This window comes from Rhipicephalus sanguineus, chromosome 8 (genome assembly GCF_013339695.2).
Source record: "Rhipicephalus sanguineus isolate Rsan-2018 chromosome 8, BIME_Rsan_1.4, whole genome shotgun sequence".
In the NCBI taxonomy this organism is placed as follows: Eukaryota; Metazoa; Arthropoda; class Arachnida; order Ixodida; family Ixodidae; genus Rhipicephalus; species Rhipicephalus sanguineus.
This window is the reverse complement of record NC_051183.1, coordinates 50,258,893-50,281,800: the sequence shown is the minus strand read 5'-3', so window position 1 is coordinate 50,281,800 and position 22,908 is coordinate 50,258,893. Positions and strand designations below refer to the sequence as shown.

The 22,908-nt window shown below is 48.1% G+C and overlaps 1 protein-coding gene across 2 annotated transcripts in view; it reads right to left on the bottom strand.

Annotated features, from left to right (window-relative positions):
* The window catches only part of LOC119401877 (uncharacterized), a 61,392-nt gene that overhangs the window by 18,196 nt on the left and 20,288 nt on the right, over positions 1–22,908 (bottom strand). Inside the window, exons 3-5 of one of the 2 annotated variants that reach the window (XM_037668883.2) lie at positions 19,200–19,262; positions 6,683–6,819; positions 1,024–1,079 (exon numbers count right to left, since the gene is read on the bottom strand). In XM_037668883.2, the coding sequence (XP_037524811.1) occupies positions 1,024–1,079; positions 6,683–6,819; positions 19,200–19,262 (256 nt within the window). The remainder of the gene's footprint in view (positions 1–1,023; positions 1,080–6,682; positions 6,820–19,199; positions 19,263–22,908) is intronic. The other variant, XM_037668885.2, reaches the window with a different exon arrangement.

Genomic DNA, 22,908 nt, shown 5'->3' with positions numbered 1-22,908 from the left:
GGGTTTTGGTGGCGCTATATTGGGCTGCTAACCTTGCCGAATTATAACTTTTAACTACTGAAGCAACAGCGATACGGTAGAAGCATACGCATGAAGATGGTTCGTTTGCTTCATTGGACGTTTCAGACCTTACTAATTCATGCAGCGATATGCAAGCACAGATAATTGAGCTAGGGCTAAAGCGTTTCAAAGAAATTTAAGGACTGCACTATGAGTCGAATTTTCACTCACGAAATGACGTCCCAAAGATGTTTGCAGTTTTAACCTTAGATACCTTTTAGGAACGCCACATGTGCTACGCGTGCTGTCCGCGAGCAGAGAAAGCTTTATTAAGGCGAAAACCTTGCCTCATCAAACGCAAAAAACGCCGACTTTCGCATCGGTGGTGCCAACAAGAGTGATGGAAAAAAACATCACTGGATGACGTCACCATATGACATCATCATGACGGCACTATGCCGCCATCATGATGTCATCGCATGACATGCATGACATCACATCATCGTCACATGGTCAAAGGTGGGCCGATCACGGAGGCAGTGAGAAACCAGGTGGGCTGCAGAAAGCCTGCAATGCCTCCGATCCTGGAGGCTGTGAGAAACCACGTTAGGTGTAGGCATCTTTCAGAGGAATGCGGGGTAGGATCGATACATCGACTAAGAATGAGAAGGAGGTGGCTTTCGCTTTCGAGTCGCCTTAGGCGAATGAATAAGGGACCCTGTGAGTTTTTTACGGCACTCGTTCGCATTTTGAAAATCTGTCAAGAGGGAAGTCACTTCTTTGTGTTTGGAGTTGGCGCTCATCAAATATCTTCGATATCTATATAAAGGTGCATGCAATCTTTCTATAACAAAATGAAAGATTTTAGTCAGGTTGATTCCTGCAGTCTATTCATACAGCGTGGTTGATATCCTCCTTCGGGCGTTTATGTAACGCTCGGAAAAGCCGCCGCAGAAGGAGCGATGCGCAATGCCATCACCAATAAAGCGGTTAGTAACATGCAAATATTTGTAAATGTCTTACGAGGTTGCCAAGATGGTACGTTGTCGTCTTCAAGGCTTTGCGTATATATGCTTCTCCTGCGAAAATATATCTTTATTCAAATAAAGATATATTAAGTATAAAATAAGTATGTAACACGAATGAACGTCATGGGTAACGTTAAGTGGGCGACGAAAGTGCGAAAGGTTGTCATTATATAAAAGAAAGTATGGTGAGCTAGTTGAAATGGTTTCATCATAATGGTCTGCCTTGTTTCAGCGATGAACCAAAATTAGGTTCGATTACTTAGACGACCACGTTGTGTAGGAAATCTAAGTCTGTATAATCTCAAAAACTTAGCGCAAAACGTATGGCCACACGAGAGAACGTTTTTCTTCGGAGATGAAACTATAAGGCACCATGTTTAAGAAATTTCACATATTTCACACATTTCACATATTTGACTTGCGTGTGTGGGAATCTTTGTGATTGTTTCAGATCGTTCTGTTAAAGGGCCTCGAAACAACATATGAAAATACAATAAAGGCGAGCGTTATTCTTTCCTGGCATTTTCCGTCTTTTTGGCGCAATTCATGACGCCGCAGTCTCCTCACGTGACGTCATCAAAACATAAGCTCTCGATCGGTCTATATTCCCTTCAGGGGCAGCGGCTACGTTTGTGTACATAACTTGTTTATGGTAGTTCTGTCAACTTGTAGCTAAAAGAAATCAAGATACATTGCTCATTGTATGTATTGAAGCTTCCTCGGTGTGTTGCGTGTGACTGTAGCCGATCACTTTAGTCAAGGCGCTCTGATGTTCGACGGGTCGTTTGACGTACGCCGTTCCAGGACAAACGTAAAAAGCATTACTGTACTTTTTCTCGAAATAAATACAACCATAAAATAATTGAGCACACATTCGGCACCGAAGATTTCCTCCTTCTTAGGCCAATATTCACCATCACTTACTACAGAGTATTAAATATCTAATTATATGCTAAGAAAAAATAATTACTGAAACTCGCACAAAACATGAAATTATTTATTTTCTTTCTTGAAATGTAATATTAGGTGCCTTATAATTATACCTACATTTGACACATTCATTGACAGCACATCACAATTCGCGCCTGAAGGCGATATACGGGGCATATGAGTTGTGAATTGTCTCCTACCCTGTTTTGCCACAGTAACACGCCTGTTCTACCGTGTCTCGCGTGAATTTGCTGCGCGATCAATTGACGTTTTGTGCGTTTTCAGCAGCAAGAAGCTGAGATACCAGCGTATAGCCGCAAGGCCCAAAATCCTGATGGGCTGAACGCTTCCTGCTGATATTGTCCACGTGTTTCATAAAGAAATAAGTGTCGAGGAGGAGATGAGGCCTGTAAGAAGGGCTAGTGAAGGTGAGACAAAAAGTCACTGTTTCGCCGTAAGGGCGAAGCAATGAATGCGAGAGCAGCAAACTAGAATGTCACACGAAGAACGGCAAGCAGCTCGATACTCGCAGCGCTCCGCTCAAGCGCGAATGACTCAGGAAAACAACGCACACACGACGAGCGCGAACAAACAATTGCACAGTTGTTTTTTTTTTCTTCGTGTTGAGCAGCACGCGACAACCCAAACCGCTGTTAGACACTTTTTTTTTCTTGAAAAGTGCGGCGCATTGAGTGACGCCTTCTTGTCTGCTGCCACGTGGTGGTGTTCAACCCATTGTGTACCCGGCGTTCCACGTCGCCAGTGGGCACAGAATAGGCCTCTCTTTAGTGCGCGTCTCAAGGGAAGTTTTCACACATAACAAAAATCTAGGAGCGTTGCTTTAATGCGCGCCCTTCGGGCAATCTCGCTGGTGATACAGCACACGCTGAAGCACCTCCGAGCTCTGCGTACCTCCAGGGGGTAAATGGTGTATATAAATAGCTCGCCGTTAGTATTCCAAAGAACAGATGACACGTGGCCTATTTCTCTAATGCGGTACGCTGCGGGGAGAGGGGTAGCAGGTTCGAATCTCGGTGGCACGCTTCCGGAATTTTAATAGCAAAGCTGATTGGCAAATCATTCCTTCTCCGGCCAAACAAAAAAACTAACATGATCATAGACGGGTAAGTCTCACTACTCATTATCATAAAGGGGTGTGTGCCGCAGAAATTGGGTAGAGAGATAGAGGGACCACATTAATTTTAAAAAAAGTAGTTCATTGCGGGTGGGCCCCTTGTTCCAAGGCTCATTATCCTTTAGCGGCTCGGCGGGCCCGACTTACGGTTGCCAGTTGGCTTCCCAGGGTCCGTTCAGCGAGTCGCACCTCCCACGAGCGCGTGTGTATTAGATACGTACGTCCCATGTGGACAATAGTGGGTCGCTAGGGACAGCGCTAGGTTATATGTGTGAGTATTGGAATATCTCCGCACTGCGGAGGTATTCCAACACTCACACTCTCTGGGTACATGACGTGAAGCTTAAGCAGATTCGGAAAGCTGTTGGTCCGCAGGCAGCGCCAGTAAGGCGCTTGGTGTCTTTCGAGGTCCCTGTGAGATGGTGCCCCCATGCGGCGATCTAATCTTTGTTTAGGATGCCATGCCGTGTCACCTCATCTGTGTCCTCTTCAGTGGCGGGTGGTCCTGGGCCTCGGCCGTTGAGTACTCGAGCTTGGCAATCAACCAGTTCATTGTCATCCTGGTCCGCATAGGCCGATCACAATCCCGTGATCGAAGAGGAGTTGCTTCTCAGCAGCTGGATGGCCCTTCTTGGTAATATGCCCTTGTGGTACATGCGACAAGCTGCCTGCGAGTCTGAGACCACACAGGCAGGGATACCTTGTTCGTCTGCCATTCGAAATCGAACTACTCACGACAGGTCCACTAAAAATGAACAAGGCAACACTTAGCCCAACAAAAACAAAGAGTGAAATATTTAGAGGCAAAGAAAAAGGTAGAGAGATAATAAGATACTTGAATGGCAAGAGGATGAGAAAGGAGGTGAGGGAGAGCAGGAGGGAAATAGCTATAGAAAGAGGTACAAAGAAATAGATAGAGGGAGATGGAATTACACACACACAAAAAGCGATAGAAAAAACAGAGGTCAAGACAGAAGGAGAAAAAAACAACGATAGAGAAGGAAACACAGAGAAAGAGAGGAAATAGAGAGAAAGAGAAAAGAGATACAGAGAGCGAAAATGAGAAAAATGTATCGTGAGAGAAAGAAAGAAACAGTGACGAAAAACAGATAGGCAAAACACAGAGAAATAGAAAAAGATAAAGAAAGAGAAAAATAAATAGAAGCAAGGAAGGCCACCCAGCTCCTTGCCTTCCTTCAGGCTTCGCACCGCTAGTGCGAAGTTGCCTTAATTTTTGTCTTCTGATTTATTTTTCTTTCTGGATTTATTGATACATACATATATATGCATTTCCGGGACATGACGGCAACGGCGTCGGCAAAAACCCGCCGAGAGTGTTCATTTAATTGCCATCGCAATAGAACCCTTTTGTATTCGAACTCGGAGTGGTTTAGGGGCCCTTTAGGAATACGAGCAGAGCTCGAGTACCTAATTATAGAGTTAACACGAACACCTGTGATAAAGCTGGAAGGTTCAAAAAGGCATGTACAAAAGCGGACTCGTTTCACCGACCATAAGATTATCGATGATAGGCGACGTCTTTTGCCGCTATCCTTGCACTTTAAGTGTCATTCTTTTTCTTCCCTTAAGTTCACCGTACAAGCAGCTTCATCTTTACCAGCTTGAATTATTGCTTTCTTTACAGTCACAACCATGTCGTAATGTGACGGGGCGGTTAAAGATGTCGCATACATCAAGAACAAGGTGGGTAAAATATTTACTCGGCAGAGCATACTCCTCGAACGTCCTAAATTAATGCGGAAAAAAATTATGGCAGCTTCGCACAAGTGGCGCCAAGCTTGAAGGATCAGCGCTGCCGGGTGGCCTTCCTTGTTTACTTTATTTTCTCTTTTCTTCTTCTCTTTCTTTTTCTCAGTATCTTCTATTTGTTGTAGCACTTTCTTTCTATTTTGTTTTTGTCTCTTTCTCATTATTTCTAACTTAATGTGTCTTCCCTTTTTTTCTCTCTCCACCTCTGCTTCCATCTCTCTTTCTTTGCTTGTCCTTATTTCCCTCTTTTTGTCTTGCTCCGTTGTATTGCGATAGCAATTATATGTACAGTATCGGGCGGTTTTTTTCCGTCGCCGCCGTCATGCACTGTGTATGTGTGTGTGTATATATATATATATATATATATATATATATATATATATATATATATAATCTACAAAGAAAAAGAATTCAGAAATACCTTCCGACGCGCGGAATCGAAGGGCCGACTCGGCAGCGCGCGGCGTTAGACGGCCAGGCCACGAAGAGTAGCGTCTTTCAGCATGCTAACGGCGAGCAATTTATATACACCATTTACTTCAGCGTGCTTTCTTACTCACCAGCGAGATGGCGCGAAGCGCGCGAGGGGCGCGCTTTAAAGGTCACCGCCCCGCACATAGTGTTGCGCGCGCGCGCCTCGGTGCACTTCGCCCTACGGGGCGTGGTCGCCTGCGTGCGTCTCATAGAGGGAGCAGGAGGGTTGTATGTCTTCTGCTTTCACCACGATGTCCGCGCTGAAGCTACAGAGCGTACAAATGTCACTTCGCTAGCTGCAGCGGCCGCGTTTGCGAAACGCGGCCGCGTCAAGTGTAACAACTGTCACACTTGATAGTTCGCGCTCACCCTCTCTGTGTTCTTTTCGTGCGTCCTTTGCGCTTGAGCGACGCGCCAGAAATTTCAAGCTGCTTTCCGTTCTTCGCGTTGCATTCCAATTTGTTGCTATCGCATTAATTGTTTCGCCGTTGAGGCGAGCCCCATTGAGCCGTTGAGGCGAGCCGTTGAGGCGAAACAACGACTTTTTCTCTCTCTTTTTGCGTCTGTCTTTTCTATACCTTTTTATGTCTCTCTTTGTCGTGCTATCTTTCTTTCTACCTCTTTTCTGCTTCTTTGTTTCTCTCTCTTGCTCTCTGTTTTTTAAACTGTTTTTGGTGTCCGTTTCTTTCTATGTCTTATGCTCTTTCTCTCTATTCCTATGTCTCTCTCTGTCTTTCTATTTTTTATGTTTTTATTCTTTTTTCTCTTTATTTCGCGCTTTGTCGTTTTTTCTATCACTTCTTTTCTCTCATTTTGTATGGTTTTCAGTTTTTATTCCGTTTGATTCGCCCTCTCTCTCTTTCACATGTTCATTTCCGTTTGACACTCACAACCTACTGAACAAGGTAGTGGGGCTTGCCGAATTCCTTTGGCGCATAGCCGCTTGACCACTTCCGCACGACGGCGCACAAGCTACGGATAGCTTAAACAGCTTCTCTTTATAGAGGAGGAACAGAGCGCGTGCAGGCTCACGATGATCATAGTTGTTTGCGACGACAAGTAACCGATAGGTAAACAGTTTCGCTGTTAAAAATGTCTTGAAATGTACGGCTATCTGTGACACAGACCTGGTTCGAGGTGACAGAGTAGCCATCTAATTCCATTACAACTGCGGTGGTAACGCACTGACTCATCCAGTATGACTCATTGGTACTTTTCCTTGACCAGTTTCACCCTTTCCCACTTTCCAATTGAAATACCTATCACCGGTTGAATCTTTCGAGTAACTGTATAAAAAGTCTGTCTGACTCATTATAAATACTCACTCACTTACTCACTCACTCACTTTGTGAACAGGTAAACAATGCCGTTCTCTCCTGATTTAGACGCTTGTGTCGTCACGAGATTCTCAAGTGTCTTCCGTCCATCCAGTCCAGCACCGTGCGTACCATTCAAGGGAACAAGTACTTCACTGAGCTTCAGCTGCAATACAGCATATATATATATATATATATGTATATATATATATATATATATATATATATATATATATATATATATAATATATATATATATATATATATATATATATATATATATATATATATATATATATATATATATATATATATAGTTGAAGGAGTGGTTGTCTTTGGTTGCCGCACAAGTATGAGAGGTGGCACTTCAAGAAAACTTCATTTTTACGTCGACGTTTCGGTCAGAGCCTGACCTTTCTCAAGACGAAATGTTCGTGCATATTTCCGTGTTTATATGGACACCAAATGAGAGAGGAAGGAGGTGAGAGAGAGAGAGAGAGAGAAGGAGCGGGAGGGGGAAAAGTTTGCTTGGGGCCCATCAGGAGCGACGAGTAACACGCCGCCGCCAACAGCGGAGTGCTTCGCGACAGAGCTTACACTTATGCGACGCATAAGTATAAGCTGCGACGCATAAGTATCGATGGGCTGCGCAAGTCCTGCTGGCCTTGTCAGCGGTGTCTTGGGTCGCCGACAGTCCCGGCATGTCCTCACGTAGCGAGCGACGTCGGCGGTAAGGCGTGGCCAGTAGTATTTTTCTTTTATCCTCGCGAGCTTGCGGGAAAAGCCGAGCAGGGCCTGCAGAACTTCTGGTTGCAGTGCTGAAGGTACCACGTAAAGGTAGTTGTCCTGGGCCGGAGAGAAGTTCTTCTTTACGCGGGCGTCGTTTTTGAAGAAAAAAGACGCCAATCTTCGCCTGAATACCTTCGGAACAACGGCGGTCCTGCTCTTAAGGTATTCCACAAAGCCCCTAAATTCCTGGTAGGCTTGCTGTCGTTCAGCGAAGTCATCGGCACTTACGGTTCCCAAGAAGCAGTCATCATCGTGGTCGTCGTGCGGCGGCGCATCGACGGGCGGGGGCACGAGACAGGCAGTTGGCGTCGGAGTGTTTTCTTCCGCACTTGTAAACGACGGTAATGTCGAATTCTTAAAGTGTTAGGCTCCACCGTGCGAGGTGACTTGAAGGGTTCTTCAAGTTAGCTAGCCAACACAAGGCTTGGTGTTCGCTCACAACTTTGAAGGGCCGGCCGTAGAGGTAGGGGCGAAACTTCGATGTAGCCCAGATGATGCCCAGGCACTCATTTTCTGTTGTGGAATAGTTGGTTTCTGTCTTTGATAGCGACCGGCTGCCATTACTGATGACCCTCTCCAGCCCGTCAGTCTTCTGCACAAGGACGGCGTCGAGTGCTACGCTGCTTTCGTCGGTGTGGATTTCAGTATTAACGTATTCGTCAAAATGCACTAGTATCGGAGGCGTATGAAGGCGTCGTTTCAGTTGTTGAAATGCTTCGATTTGCGCCGTTTCCCACTTGAATGGCACGTCGGTCTTCGTGAGGTGAGTTAGCGGTTCGGCGATTCGTGAAAATTCCTTGACGAAGCGTCGGTAACAGGCGCACAAGCCGAGAAATCGGCATACGGCTTCCTTGTCGGTGGGCGGCGGGAAGGCAGCGATGTCAGCTGCTTTCCGCGGTTACGGACGAACACCATTTTTGCTGATCACGTGACCCAAAAACAAGAGCTCCTAGTACGCGAAACGGCACTTTTCTGGCTTCACGGTGAGTTCGAAGGTCTTGATTGCTTGATGTACAGCTTCAAGGCGCCGGAGGTGTTCGTCGAAGTTTGAGGCAAACACAACGACGTCGTCGAAGTACACAAGGCACGTCTGCCACTTCAAGCCAGCCAGTACTGTATCTATAACGCGTTGAAAAGTCGAAGGTGCCGAGCAAAAACCAAAAGGTATGACTCTGAACTCGAACAGGCCGTCCGGTGTTATAAAGGCAGTCTTTTCTCGGTCTCTCTCGTCGACTTCAATTAGCCAGTAACCGGTCTTGAGGTCCATTGACGAAAAGTACTGCGCGTTGCGGAGTTGATACAGGGCGTCGTCTATCCATGAGAGAGGGTACATATCCTTCTTTGTGATCCAATTCAGGCGACGATAATCGACGCAGAAACGCAGGGACCCATCCTTCTTCTTCACCAACACCACGGGAGACGCCCAAGGGCTCTTGGACGGCTGGATGACGTCGTCGCGTAGCATTTCGTCGACTTGTTTCTTAACGGCCTCCCGTTTCCGCGTCGAAACCCGGTAGGCACTCTGACGGAGTGGTCGAGCATTTTCTTCTGTTATAATGCAGTGCTTAGCAAGGGGCGCTTGTCGGACCCGCGATGATGACGAGGGACAGTCCTTGTATTCCTGCAGAAGACATCGAAGCTGTTGCTGTTGGCGAGCAGGAAGACTTGGGTGTACGCCGAAGGGTGGCTGAGGTTCGAGATCGTCGTCGTAGCTTCGTCAGAATCTGAAAAGGCAAACGTATCGCTGACGGCCAAGATTTCTTGGATGTATGCAATCATCGTGCCCCTGCTCAGGTGTGTGTATTCTTGGCTGAAGTTTGCTAGCATCACGCTTCCTTTTCCTTCATGCAACCGAGCAATGCCTCTTGTGACGCAAACATCATGGTCTAGCAGCAAACGCTGATCGCTCTCGATGACACCTTCGATGTCTTCAGCTTTTTCGGTGCTGACCGGAACTATCACGCTGGAGCGAGGCTTAATGGTAACTTGATCCTCGAGCACGTTCAGGGCATGTTGACATAGATTTGTATCCGGCGGTTTCTTTTTTTCCGACGATAGGATTATCGACTTGGTTCTTAAGTCGATGACGGCGCCGTGATGGCTTAAGAAGTCCATGCCAAGTATGACGTCCCTGGAGCAGTGCTGCGCGATTACGAAACTCGCAGGATACGTTCGATTATTTATTGTGACTCCTGCTGTGCAAACTCCAGACGGCGTTATTAGATGGCCTCCAGCGGTACAGATTTCGCGGCTTTCCCAAGCAGCCATTACTTTCTTCAAGTTCGCGGAGAAGGGTCCACTGATGACGGAATAGTCGGCTCCAATATCGAGGAGAGCGGTGATGTTGTGACCGTCGATGAGAACGTCGATGTCGCCAGTTCGTCGCGTAGCATTGTGGTGAGGCCGCGGCGTCGGATCTCAGCTACGTCGGTTCGTCCCGCTGCTTCGACGTTGCGTCGTCAGCTGTTCTTCGGGTCACGAAGTTTCGATGTCAGGGCTCCGTGCGGCTTGCGGCGTGTTCTTAAGGTTTTGTCGCGGCGTCGTCGTCGTCTGCGGAGGATCTTCGGTAGTTCGTCGTACAGCAACCACACCTCCATCGGTTGCTGCCCGTAGTTTTCCGGGTATGGGCTCGCGGAACGGCCCTTGTTAGGGCCGCTGAACTGCTGTCGCCGCTGAGGGGACCTGTAGCATGCAGGCGACGGTGAACGCGACGTACGTCGAGGGGCCCATTCAGTGGCAGCCAAGTAGTCGGCGATGTCGCGTGGCATCTCACCACGCTGTGGAGGCGGTGCGTTGAAGGCGAAGCCACGTAGTCCCATCTGTCGGTACTGGCAGTGGCGGTAGGTGTGGCCGGCTTCGCCGCAATGGTAGCAGAGTGGGCGGTGGTCGAGGGCGCGCCAAGCGTCGGTCTTCATCGGCATCTATCGCTGGACGTCTGGTGGGCGGTATGTCGTCGGTGGTGGCGGCGGAACTGCTGCGGCGGCGCGGCGTCTTGATGTGGGCGAGGAGAGGGGGGTTGCGTCGGGCTGCAGCAGCATAGCTCATGGCTTCTCGCTGAGCCGGCGGTGCTTCGGGAATTCCAAGCGATTGCTGGACTTCCTCGCGGACAACGTCGGCGACTGAATCCACTTTATGCTGCGGCGAAGTTAACAATTTGCGCAGTTCCTCCCGCACAATTCACGGTGATGGTTTCGCGCAAGTCGTCGGCGGCCAGCGAGTGCACTTAGGAATAGGCTGCAGACAGCGGAGAGCGGTTGTATTGCTTCGTCCACATGTGAAGTGTCTTTTCGATAGTTGTGGCCTCGGTGAGGAATTCGGTGACCGTCGTGGGCGGGTGGCGGACAAGTCCCGTGAACAGTTCTTGTTTATCACCCCGCATAAGCAGGCGAACTTTTTTTTTTGTCTTCGGGCATCGCAGCGTCGGCCTGGCCGAAAAGTCGAGTCATCTCTTCCGTGAAGACGGTGACGTTTTCGTTTGGTAGCTGCACTCGGATCTCCAGCAAAGAAGCGGCCCTTTCCTTGCGGACGACGCTTGTGAGCGTGTGCAGGAATGTGCTGCAGAAAATGTCCCAGGTTTGAAGTAAGGGCTCCCGATTCTCAAACCAGATTCTTGCTGCGTCTTCCAGGTATAAGCAGACGTCACGCAGCTTGTTTTGGTGCTCCAATTGTCAAAGGCGGCGACACGGTCGTATGTTTCAATCCAGGTTTCCAGGTCTTCGAATGATGAACCGCGGAACGTTGGTGGCTCCCTGGGTTGCCAGAGCAGAATCGGTGCAGGCGGCACAGTGGCTGTCATCGCTGACGTGATCGAGGTCAGGGTCTTGGTTTGCCGGGTCTTCTCAGGTAGAGGCCCGTACGATGGCGGAAGACCGTGTTGCCTGCGGCTTGCTCGCTGCTCGGTGTTGGCGTAGATGTCTTCTATACGACTTGGGCTGGGTTCACGGCTTGACGGGGCCGTCCGTAATATGGGCGAACAGCACCCCGACCAGATGTCACGGGGTCGTGACGTCGACGAAGACATCAGTCGTCGTGTTCAAGCTGAAAATCTTTATTTGGCCGAACTTGTGGCCGGGAAATGAAAACTCAAGCTACAGCAATACACGCTGTACACTGATAGCGGCGAACAGGGCATTGGTCGTCGATAAACTGAACATCGCTGGGATGCGCCTTATTTCATACGTCAGGCATCGAACTTTCCAGCCTTACCACTGGTGATCGCGCAAGCTCTGGAATAATCTTGACTATTCGCGTCATGTGCGCAATCTTAACAAAATGATATACTGCAATCTCGAATATTCTCAGACATTCTGGCTCGCTTTGCGAAAGGCAGCAGATACACGTGCAATTTACCGGTAACAGAAAACACAGAAATATAAGAGCGTGTGTGGCAATATATACATATTGTGAAGGTGTTTATTTCACGGCACTCAGCGGCAATACGCAGTGGCGACAGTAAAGGCAATGGCACGGACTTTGAGCGTGGGCGGCGATGTCTCAGGAACGAGCCGAAGAGGACGACCCACTAGAAGCCGCTGGAGAGCGCAACCCATTATGAAGTACCAAGGTTTCGCCACAATATATATATATATATATATATATATATATATATATATATCGAAATACTACAGTTCAGACGACGACGCCCGAACGAATGCATGATGCTGTTTTTTTTACAGATGAGGAAGATGAAGTCCAATAAATATCTGCACTAATTTCCCCCGCTGACGGAAGCCAGCCTGGCCGCGAAGTACGCTGTGGAACGCACATAAAAGCACTTAGGCGGCAAACGTGGACGACCTCTGTCCGTGGGAGCATGAACAGGTGTGACAAGGTAGTTATATATATATATGCAGACACGCACTCGGGGACGCCATCTTGATTAGGACTGAGGATCCGAGTGGCGGGGGGGTGATTTAGCGCCAAATTGAATTTGGATGCACCAGCAAGCCAAATTGATCGAGTGGAAGGTATTCAGATGGCGAGCGCACCTCCTTCCTGTTGCGCAACCCGCCCATGCTCAAAACGGCAATCGTTGTGTTCTGGTTGATGAAGTCTGTTTCGCCCATCCACCTATTTTTGCACCACTTATTCTGAGTAAAACTTCGTTTTTGTTTACGTGTATGCATATATTAGACAAAATTAAAGAGCAGAGTTTGTTTGAATGTTATATTGCCTAAACGTACCATTCATAGAGTAAAACAGAACTTCGATATTTAACGTTTTTAGTCGCATACAAAAGTGGCGTCCTGATATGCCGTGCAAGGATAGAAAAACAAAACGAGCAGCATGCAGATCGCACCTTTCGTCCGCCGGTATCCGAAAGAATTTTATGCCGGTGCGGCGTGGAGAATTTCGGCACCACTCAGCACAGCACGATATGTGATGGCGGCGCGAATCCATTCATGCGTCTGTTTCGCTGAAGCTTGCAAGGGTTTCGTTGAAACAAGCTTTACGGTGGTAAAATCGGCCTTCTTGAAAGCTAACCCGTGACCCGACAGCAAAATCGGAACGACAACTGGTGGAACAGTTACGGGTACTGCGCAACAAGGGAATCATTGATCAAGCGTTGTACCGCCGACTGTTTTCTTCGGATGGGGCCACGCCAACAATTTATGGGCTGCCCAAGGTTCACAAGGAGGGCTGTCCTCTTCGCCCTATCGTGTCCTTCGTTGGGTCACCAACTTACAACTTGTCAAAGTTTCTGGTTGGGTTGCTGAGACCGTTAACCGAGAACAATGGCCGGTCAGTCAAAAACTCTCGGGAATTTGCGACTGTCGTGCGTACACAGCAGCTTGATGATGATGATGTGATGGTGTCGTTTGATGTTGTTTCTTTATTCACAAATGTTCCTGTTGCCCTGGCAATTGAGGTTGCGGAGGCTCGTTTGAAAGAAGACAGGAATTTGCAAAGTCGTACGTCGATGTCGGTGGAGGACATCGTAATTTTGTTGCGGTTTTGCCTGAAACAAACGTACTTTAGCTTCAACAACACAGTTTACCACCAAATTGAAGGTTGCCCTATGGGAAGTCCAGTCTCCGTCACCATGGCCAACTTAGTGATGGAGCACGTCGAAACACGGGCGCTGGAGGTTCTACCTTTTCAGTTGAAACTATACCGTAGGTACGTTGATGACACTTTCGTCATCCTGAAGAGGGCAAATCTGGTTGCTTTCCATGAGGCACTGAACGGCGTACATCCTGCCATTAAGTTTACCTATGAAGTAGAGAAGGATAATGCCTTGCCATTTTTGGATATACTTGTCCGCAGGGCTTGTAATGGCGGGGTGGAAACAACAGTGTACCGGAAACAATGCGATACCGGAGGCTTTTTGTCCTTCCACTCACATCACCCGGCCGAGCACAAACGGTCCGTCGTGAGGACGTTCTTGTCCCGTTGCGATACTGTGTGTTCTGAACAGCACTTGCGGCGACATGAGATGGAAAATGTGGTCGGTGCGTTGGAGCAAAGGCATTACCCGAGGACCTTTATCAACGACACCATGAGACGTATGCGAGGGGGAACAAGAAGTGCGGCACGAGAGAACACAACATCCATAGTTTCCATTCCTTACGTCCAGGGCGTGTCAGACTCTGTTCGGAGAGCACTTCGTCCGCTGGGCATTAAAACCGTTTTCAGACCTCATTGTACCTTGGGAAACGTGTTCACTAAGCCTAAAGACCGCACCCCTGCGAACGATCAAAGCGGGGTCGTCTACAAGGTACCGTGCGGGGACTGCGACGCTACATACATCGGCGAAACAGGCAGGAAGCGGTCAACGAGGTTCAAAGAGCACAAAGGGGACGTCGCCAAAGCCACCCATGCCACGCATTCCAAGAGCGAACTCGTCGAACACTGCTGGACGACGGGGCATGCCTTCGACTTCAGTAATGCGACGACGCTGGCTCGGGAACAAAGGTGGGGCAAGAGAAAGCTTCTCGAGTCGTGGTTCATCCGCCGTGACAGGTCGGCGTGCAACAGCAACCGTGGCCCCCTACCGGATGTGTACAGAGACATACGAGACTAGAAATAGACTGGGTTACCTTCGCTCATTCGGTGCCAGTTCATACTGAAGATGCCACCCGCATAGGTGGCGAAACGTCTGTGTAGTTTTTTGTTATATTTTGTTGTGTTAAGTCGGAGTATCTGTTTTAATCATGAACTCTCCCGGCTTTTGGAACATTTTTGCACTTCCGAAGGCACGCAGAACAACAAAATTACCGCTTATCGCAGTTTCGACCACCGTCGCTATTGACGCGATCATAGATTGCGCCCGGGCCGCTCGCGTGCGCAGAATAAGCATAAAAATGAACCAACTTTGCCGCAGCCTCTGAAACCTTGGTCGCCAACAGCGCGACTGTTGTAAGGTAATGGATGGCAGCTGCGCCTTTCTGAAGGCACGAGGCCATTTTTGTTGTTCGCGAACGCTGTTTTCGCTCCTTTGCGCCGCACATTTAACAAGAATTGTTGGTGTTTAACGCCTCAAATCTAGGATACGATTATGAGAGGCACCATAGTGGACGGCTCCAAAAGTTTCCACACCTCGGGTTCTTTAACGTGCACCCAAATCTAAGTCCACGGGCCTCAAGCATTTTCGCCTTTACCGAAAATGCGGCCGCCGAGGCCGGGATACGATTACGCGACATGCGGGTCAGCAGTCAGGCACTGTAGCCACTAGACCACCTTGGCGGGTACGTCGCACATTTGCAACGCTTCATGCTTGATGTGTTCCGAGGAGCTTCCGAATTAACCGGGTTGCGGCCAAAGATGACCGCATTAACGAGAGTTTGATGCCAATAAATATGACATACGCTTGCCGGAACCAGATAGCGCGTCGAAATATTAAAATATTCCAGATTAGCTAGTGTCAGTTGAAGAGCCGTTGTTGCATGTATAATGCGCTACAGGAATAACTTCACTGTTTTGCACATTAGCTATATAACTGACAACGGAAGCGATGTAGGGAATGAAGTCCGTTTATCGATTTATGGACCTCATATATTGCCGTGCACATTTACTCCCCAATTATAATAAAAAATTCAGGATCCCTTTCCCTCGCGGGATTAGAGGGCTAGCAAAGCTTCGCGTTGGCATCACTGACCTACTACTCCAGTGGAGTAGCCAGAAAGTTCCTTCAGTGGGGGCTGTCCTGGATTCGAGATCGGGGCAGGACAGCCAAGTATGATCGTCTGTCATTTGATGCTGTATGTCATTGAAGAAAGACATTTCGGGAGGGGCGTGTGCCTGCACGACTCTCTTTTTGTGATTGTTTATCTCTGCTTTCTTTCTATCCCCGGCGAAAACGGAACTGCTCTTATTGGCTGTGGGTAGGGCGTGAGGGCATGCCTAATGACTCACTTTCCGTGCCGGCACCGGAACCTGAAGTCGTACTTTCAAATTGTCGTTTTGCAGATTGGATGCGGCTTCCAATCTGCAAAGTGACAACGAAGAAGAGCTCGCGCAGCAAGAAACTAAAGCGAGGTTCACGCCAGATCCTTTTTCCAGTGAGCCGTCCTATATCCGACCTTCTGCTGTTTCTGCGTCGTGACACAATTGTCATGTGGTCATGACGTTGACGAAGGCAGCATTCGTCGTGTTCAAGACAGAACTCTTTATTTGGGCTAATTTGCCCAGGAAAGGAAAAGTCAAACTACAACCAATACATGATGTAAACTGACAGCAGCGAACATTGTATCGGCCGCCGATAATCAGATCAGATTGAACGGCAACGTAAAAAGATAACCTGCGTTCGTCCCTGTCGGAGCATTTGAGCCAGCCAGTTCAACTTCAGCCATGTACTCACAAGCCCGACAGCAAGCGCGCTACTATGGCCTCCTTTAGGTACGCTCGCTGGAGCCTGGTTTTTCGCGTATGACACCGCCACCAAAATCTCTGAGTCATAACTAACTTCGTTAGAATACACCGTTTATAGCATGCTGTCAGTATTCCGGATATATGCGTTCTACACTTCTATGACTTGCGTGACGCACAGGGCCGATATAGACAAGCAAACGCATCGCATTAGTTCGCTCTCGTAGTCAAGCGTCATACCATCAGGCCCTAAAGTGTTGAACGGCAACGGCGAAAGTTAATCTGTATATTACGTATAAAACATATGAATGTCAAAAAAAGTAATATTGTGGTAGATAACTTTCTGGTGCGCGAGGTTATATGCCATGACCTTTCGGGAGCTGTGCTCTTGATTTTAAATTGCCATAATTTGTAGCGAACACTCTCATAAACATGTAGGTATGGTGTCCGTATCTGATATGTATAATGCATTTGCTAAGCCTTAATGGTTTTCCAAGAAAATGAGAATCCATAATGACTTCTCAGTCTGTGTTAAACACTATGAGTTCCAAGTAACCGCTGACTGCGATAACTTAGAGCTCAGCAGCCTTAAACCGTTATTTCCTAGGTGCGGCAAGCGCATGAAATTGTATACTTGAAAAAACTGTATTAGTAAATGCTAGGTGGGGAACGTTTGCAATATGTGGAATCTTTTTTTGCGCAAGAGGAAGATTTTATTTAAATTCTGTTTTCTTGCGGTAGTTGAGAGCAGGGTAATTTAACTAGGATAGCGTTCGGATAGCACGTAATATACTAAAAGCTCGTTAATTCTGATTTGACAGGCCCAGAAAAAATGGCCGAATTAACCGAATGGCGAATTATCGAAAGTATCAATAAAATGATAAACGGTTGTGTTTATTACATGAACGGATTATCATGTTCTTCGTTGATTCTTAAAACCTGTACTTATTTCGCATAAGATCAGTGTAAAAGTCGCAATTTTCGTCATTCATGACTTCGTCCACAATGTGATTTTGGCACCGTGCCTTAAGAGGGAACGTGCACTGAACCCATCCCTTATTACGTACCGCCACCACCACGCGCACACGACGATAATCTTTTCGCCGGTAAAAGCGCCGGCAACTGATCCTTCGTCAATCAGAGTGTAGCAAGCGAGTTTTATGGCAGTATATGGACTGTGGCTGAGGCTCTTCGTCTTCAGCGGCTTCCACCATGCTTGACTTTGTGATATTGCGCGTGCATTGCCCGAAGTCGAAATGAAGCTACCAAGTACCGTATCCGCTGTGGACAAAACCATGGTAGCTAAAGACGATCATAGCGTCCGTGCAGACCTTAAGGCACGCGCAACCTACGTCCAGAGTCGAAACGAAACACCTGAGCACCGCATCTGCTGCTGAATAAACCTGCCTCGCTGATGCCCAGTCATGTATGACAAATACACAGTTCTGAAGACACGCGGCGAGAACAAAAGTACTGATTGTCCCAGCTTTGACCCCAGTCGCTATACCAGCGCGACCATAGACAGGATCCACGCAGTTTGCGTGCGCAGGGCAAACTGAAAGCGAAGCAAGTTAACCGCAGCCGCTGAAGCCATGGTCGCCAACAACGCGGTTTTGGTAAGATTGTGGATAACGACCACGCCTTTATGAAGGGCTGTGGTCGTTTAGGTTGTTCGCGAACGCCGTTTTCGCTCCTTTGCGTTGCACATTTGCTGCTCGTCTTTCTTGGCGCGCTACCATGATCGTCCGAATAAACCGGGTTGCGGCCAAATAAGAAAAAATGACGAAAATGCGACGCCATTAATCAATCCATGCTAGCCAGGACCTGAAAACACGTTCGATTCATGGGATTTTGCGAAGTGTTGTAGTCGAATTAAGGAGCTTTCACTAAGTTTAGGCTTCGAGGGTAGCAAGCGTTGACATTGATGATGTTCCCACAGTCGATCGCCGTTTTTAGAAAGCGTTTCTACGTGCTTGCTCTGCTAAGGTGAGTGTAAAATGTAACGCAGGGCATGTTGTTTTCAGTTGCAATGGAAATGTATCTGCATTCTTTTAGAATGTGGTCTAACGGTTTAGCTGATATACGTCTTGTATGGAACATAATAGCTTTAAGAGGGCAAAATTTGGTTGCTTAAGGCTGGACTTTTTTGACACCCATGAAAGTGTACTGCTATATTTAAATATTAATTCACTTAGAGTAGGCCCACAAAATGGTATGATGCTGTTGGGGCAGTAGTTGGGAAAAATGATAATTGCGTCTGTATTCGTATTCCTTTGGCTGTCGCTTAATTTCGCGCCGTTTACGATGTTTTTATAGACATTCATGAAATTTCATATAAACCCTTTTGTCGCGTCTTTTCGCACTTTAAGATATATTTAAGAACTAATGCAGCCTTCCACACACAAAACTTCTGAAATAGTTGATGGTGGGAGTGCTTTTATTGAGGTCAATTTCGCTGCAAAGGTGAAGCAATGATTGCGATTGCAACAAAGCATGAGAAATGGCACAACTCAAAGAAAACGCTACGTAAGGAAACGCGGCTGCTGCAGCGAGTGAAGAGAATTTCGACTGCCTATGACTTCACTGCAAATATTGGGCGATGATGGCACAACGTGTGGAAATGTAGGCATATGAACCGCCGACTTATCCCCTGGAATGATCGGCGACGACAACGGGTGACCACCCCCGGCTAGTCAAATTACGCATTTCCTGCCGGAGGTACGCAGTCTCCCTCCGCATACACCCCCCCTCCCCTTCCATGCGCCTTTCGCGTGACGAAGACGACCCGCGCACTTGCACTCACAAATACAGCATGCAACGCTCGAGCGGTTGCTATCAATTTGGACTTTACACAGAACTTGAGGGCGTCGGTACCGCAAACATCTGCCTTGAGTGTCCGTATATAAGGGCTATCGCAATAAAATTAGGTAGAAAGCTATTGCATCTTACGTCCTTTGTCTTCGTGACATTAATTGTTATCATCACGTTGTTATTGTGAAATTTTTGTTGAACCTGTAAAAAAGACAGCCGACAAACAGTGGTAACGTTTTTTTCTGTAGCCGTAATGGTTTTGAGAATACATCAAGAAAAGTGATCATGAGAAAGAAGGACAAGTAGACAAGGAATCAACTATTCAATTTACTGCCGGGGAATGGGTAACTCAAAGTGGCAAACCGAAAACCGAAACAGAAACAAGCTAACGGGAAATATGCAAAACAAATTAGACTGTATTTCAAACTAATAAAGAAACACTGCTACGTATGCTTGTTATTTTTCTGTTCTAAAAATTCAAGACTTCGTACCGTACAGTATATAAAGCATATTGTAGGACCACTACTTGTAATTTTTCCGTCATCAGTGAAAACTGTTTTAACGCCAGTAGGGACGCCTGTAATGGGCGGGATGACAACCGTCGCTCTAGATCAATTGGTAGATTATCGCAGGTCTTATCAGAAGGTTATAGGTTTTGTCCCAGTGGCGGAAAGTGGTCGTTTTGTCCACTTTCATATCTTCACAGTTGTATAATAATTACTTTACTACAGTTAAGGACTACAAAAAAATGTCCCCTATACCTTATTTGGCCACATTGCCTCGTGGCTTTATTAGGTTGTGTCTGTAAAGAGACGTGCCCTTCATGAATTCCACCTTCGTTAATTATTAGCGAGGACCTCGTTGCGGCAGACTTCATGCTTTCAGGTAGAATGCGAGGGCTTATTCGTCAGCTGCCACCTCGTAAATAGATCAAATGCTACATGACGTCAGCTGACAAAAAAAGGAGTGTTCCTCACTCGACGTCGTCGCTACGAGTGGCGCTGGCTAACGCTCACAGAAATACCAAATAAATTGGATGGGAGGACAATTGCCGGCGTAGTTCAATGGGCAGAGCATTGGTCTAGAAACATGGATAGCCTAGAAACATGGATGACTTCAGTTTGTGGAAGGCGACGGGAACGTCTCGAGATGCCTTCTGGGAGAACCTCATATGTAACGTCGTTGAGACGTTGTACAATCTTGTAAGGGCCGAAGTGTCGGCGCAGCAGCTTTTCTGAACGGCCGCGCTGTCGGATGGGGGTCCACACCCAGACTTCATCACCAGGATTGAAAGTAACTTCTTGGTGACGAAGATTGTAGCGGCGTACGTCTGCAGTTTGGCGACACTGAATGGGACGTCGTGTGAGTTGACGGGCCTCCTCGGCGAGTTGAGCGAACATCGCAGCATCCGTGTAAAACATTCCTAGGTTGTCGGGGAGGAGCATGGTGTCGGGCATTGTGGTGACCCCTCGACCGTAGACTAAGCGAAAAGGGGTGAAACCTGTACTTTCTTAAACTGCAGTATTATACGCAAAAGTGACGTAAGGAAAGATATCTTCCCAGTTCTTGTGGTCAATCATTACATACATTGACAGCATGTCTGCAATCGTCTTGTTCAATCGTTCAGTCAGCCCGTTTGTTTACGGGCGATATGCCGTTGTTTTGCGATGTTCCGTGCCACTTAACCTCAAGACTTCTTGCAGCATCTCTGCGGTGAAAGCTGTCCCACGATCAGTGATGACGACAGCGGGCGCTCCTTGACGGAGGACGACGCTGTTAACAAAAAAATGGGCGACGTCTGCTGCGGTAGCTTTTGGATGTGCCTTTGTTTTGCAGTACCGCGTTAAGTAATTGGTAGCGACCACAATCGACCGATTTCCAGACGTAGATGTGGGGAATGATCCCAGCAAGTCCATGCCAATCTAATGAATAGGAGCCTTCGGTGTGACTATTGGTTGTAGCAGTCCCGCTGTTTGTATAGGTGGAGTCAAACGTCGTTGACAGTCGCGACACGAGCGAATGTAGAGTTTCACAGTCTTCGCGAGACGTGGTCAGTAGTAGAAGCGGCGAATTCGTTGCAACGTGCACGTATAGCCAAGGTGTCCGGACAATGGCTCGTCGTGACAAGCACGTAAAATGTCGTCCCGAAGCGTGGTTGGCGCAACTGGCAGGTATGTAGCTTGCGTATGGTCAAAGTTCTTCTCATAAAAGACTTCATCCCGGAAATAAAAGGAGGCTAGCGAGCGTGCGAAACTTCGAGGAGGGTGGGATGTGCACCGTTTCGGGTAGTCAATGAGTGGGCTGAGCTCCGAGTCACGCTGTTGCTGAGCCAAGCTGGTTGCTGAAACGGCAGAAAGAAAAGTGTCGTCGTCTTCAAGGTCAGTGTTGGCATTTCTGACTGGTGCATGTGAAAGACAATCAGCGTCGCTGTGCTTCCGCCCAGACTTGTGTACGATGGTGACGTCGAATTCTTGTAGCCGAAGGCTCCTTCGTGCTAGACGACCTGAGGTATCCTTAAGATTCGCGAGCCAACAAAGAGAATGGTGGTCGCTAACTACCCTGAATGGGCGGCCGTACAAGTATGGCCGAAAGTTTGTTATGGCCCAGACAACAGCTAGGCAACAGCTAGGCGATATTCGTCGCTGAAGTTCGTGACCAGCAGGTGAGCTCAGACAACAGCTAGGCGATATTCTTCGCTGAAGTTCGTGACCAGCAGGTGAGCTCGTCTGTTGCTAGGCTCAATGATTCCTCGGGCAACGCAGATGTGTCGTGAAAGAAGGAAAGATAAATTTGCCTCCGCAGTTACAGCGTTGGACACGTCCTCTCCCAATTACACAGTGACCAAGAGACTGCTTCGAGGCGGCAGAGTCACAGAATCATCGACAACACGTAACGCTGTCTTCGGTAATTGGGTACTGTCAGTTGCAACACGAAAAGGTTCCCCGAACAACACAAGTAAATCACGGAGGTCAATGACTGCGCCGTATTCAAGAAGAAATTCCATTCCCAGGATGACTGGCCGAGAGCACACAGGCAACACGAGCAAAGACCCCGTAAATGTAGACGCACTGATTCGAATACCTGACGTGCACATTCCAGTCGGCATCACCAGATAGCCACCTGCCATGCGCAACTGAGGTCCTTGCCACGGTGTGGTAACTTTAGTCAGTTCAATTACCAATGCGGCGCTCATACCGAGTAGTCGGTACCGGTGTTAACGAAGGCGGTGACAGCGTGGTTGTCCACGAAGACGGCGATGTCGGCATAAACGATCTTTGAAAACATTGAAAAACATTGAAAAACTAGAACGGCCGTCGTAGGGTCGTTGCGTCGAGGGAGGGTCTTTTCAAGTTCGTCGGTCAGCGACTTCACCCTCAGAAGTCGCGAGTCCTAGTTTCCCTTGCGAGGACTCGGTGACCGGCTTTTGAAAGGAACGTAAGATGTCGAGGGCACGCTAGGTGATGTAGACCGGCGAGGCGATGGCGATCTCGATTAGCGGCGCTCAACAGTCGAAGGAATTCGCTGGCCCGTTAGATACGCCTCGATTTCGGGGGGGGGGGGGGGCGCTCATCGTAGCGTGGCCATCGAGCATCAGGGTGGAAGTCGCGGAGACCTAGTTGGCGGTACTGACAGTTGCGATACACGTGACCCGCTTCGCCACTGTGGTATCAGAGCGGACGATTATCCGACGTGAGCCACACACTTGCCTTGCTGGCACTTTGTCTCCAGGCAGACGGCAGATATATAGGTGCGCTCGGGTACCTTGAGCCGGGAGGCGGACTCGAAGCGATGTCCGGGAATGGATGCGTAGCCTGGTTCATTGTCCGCATAGTGAGACCTGCTGCTG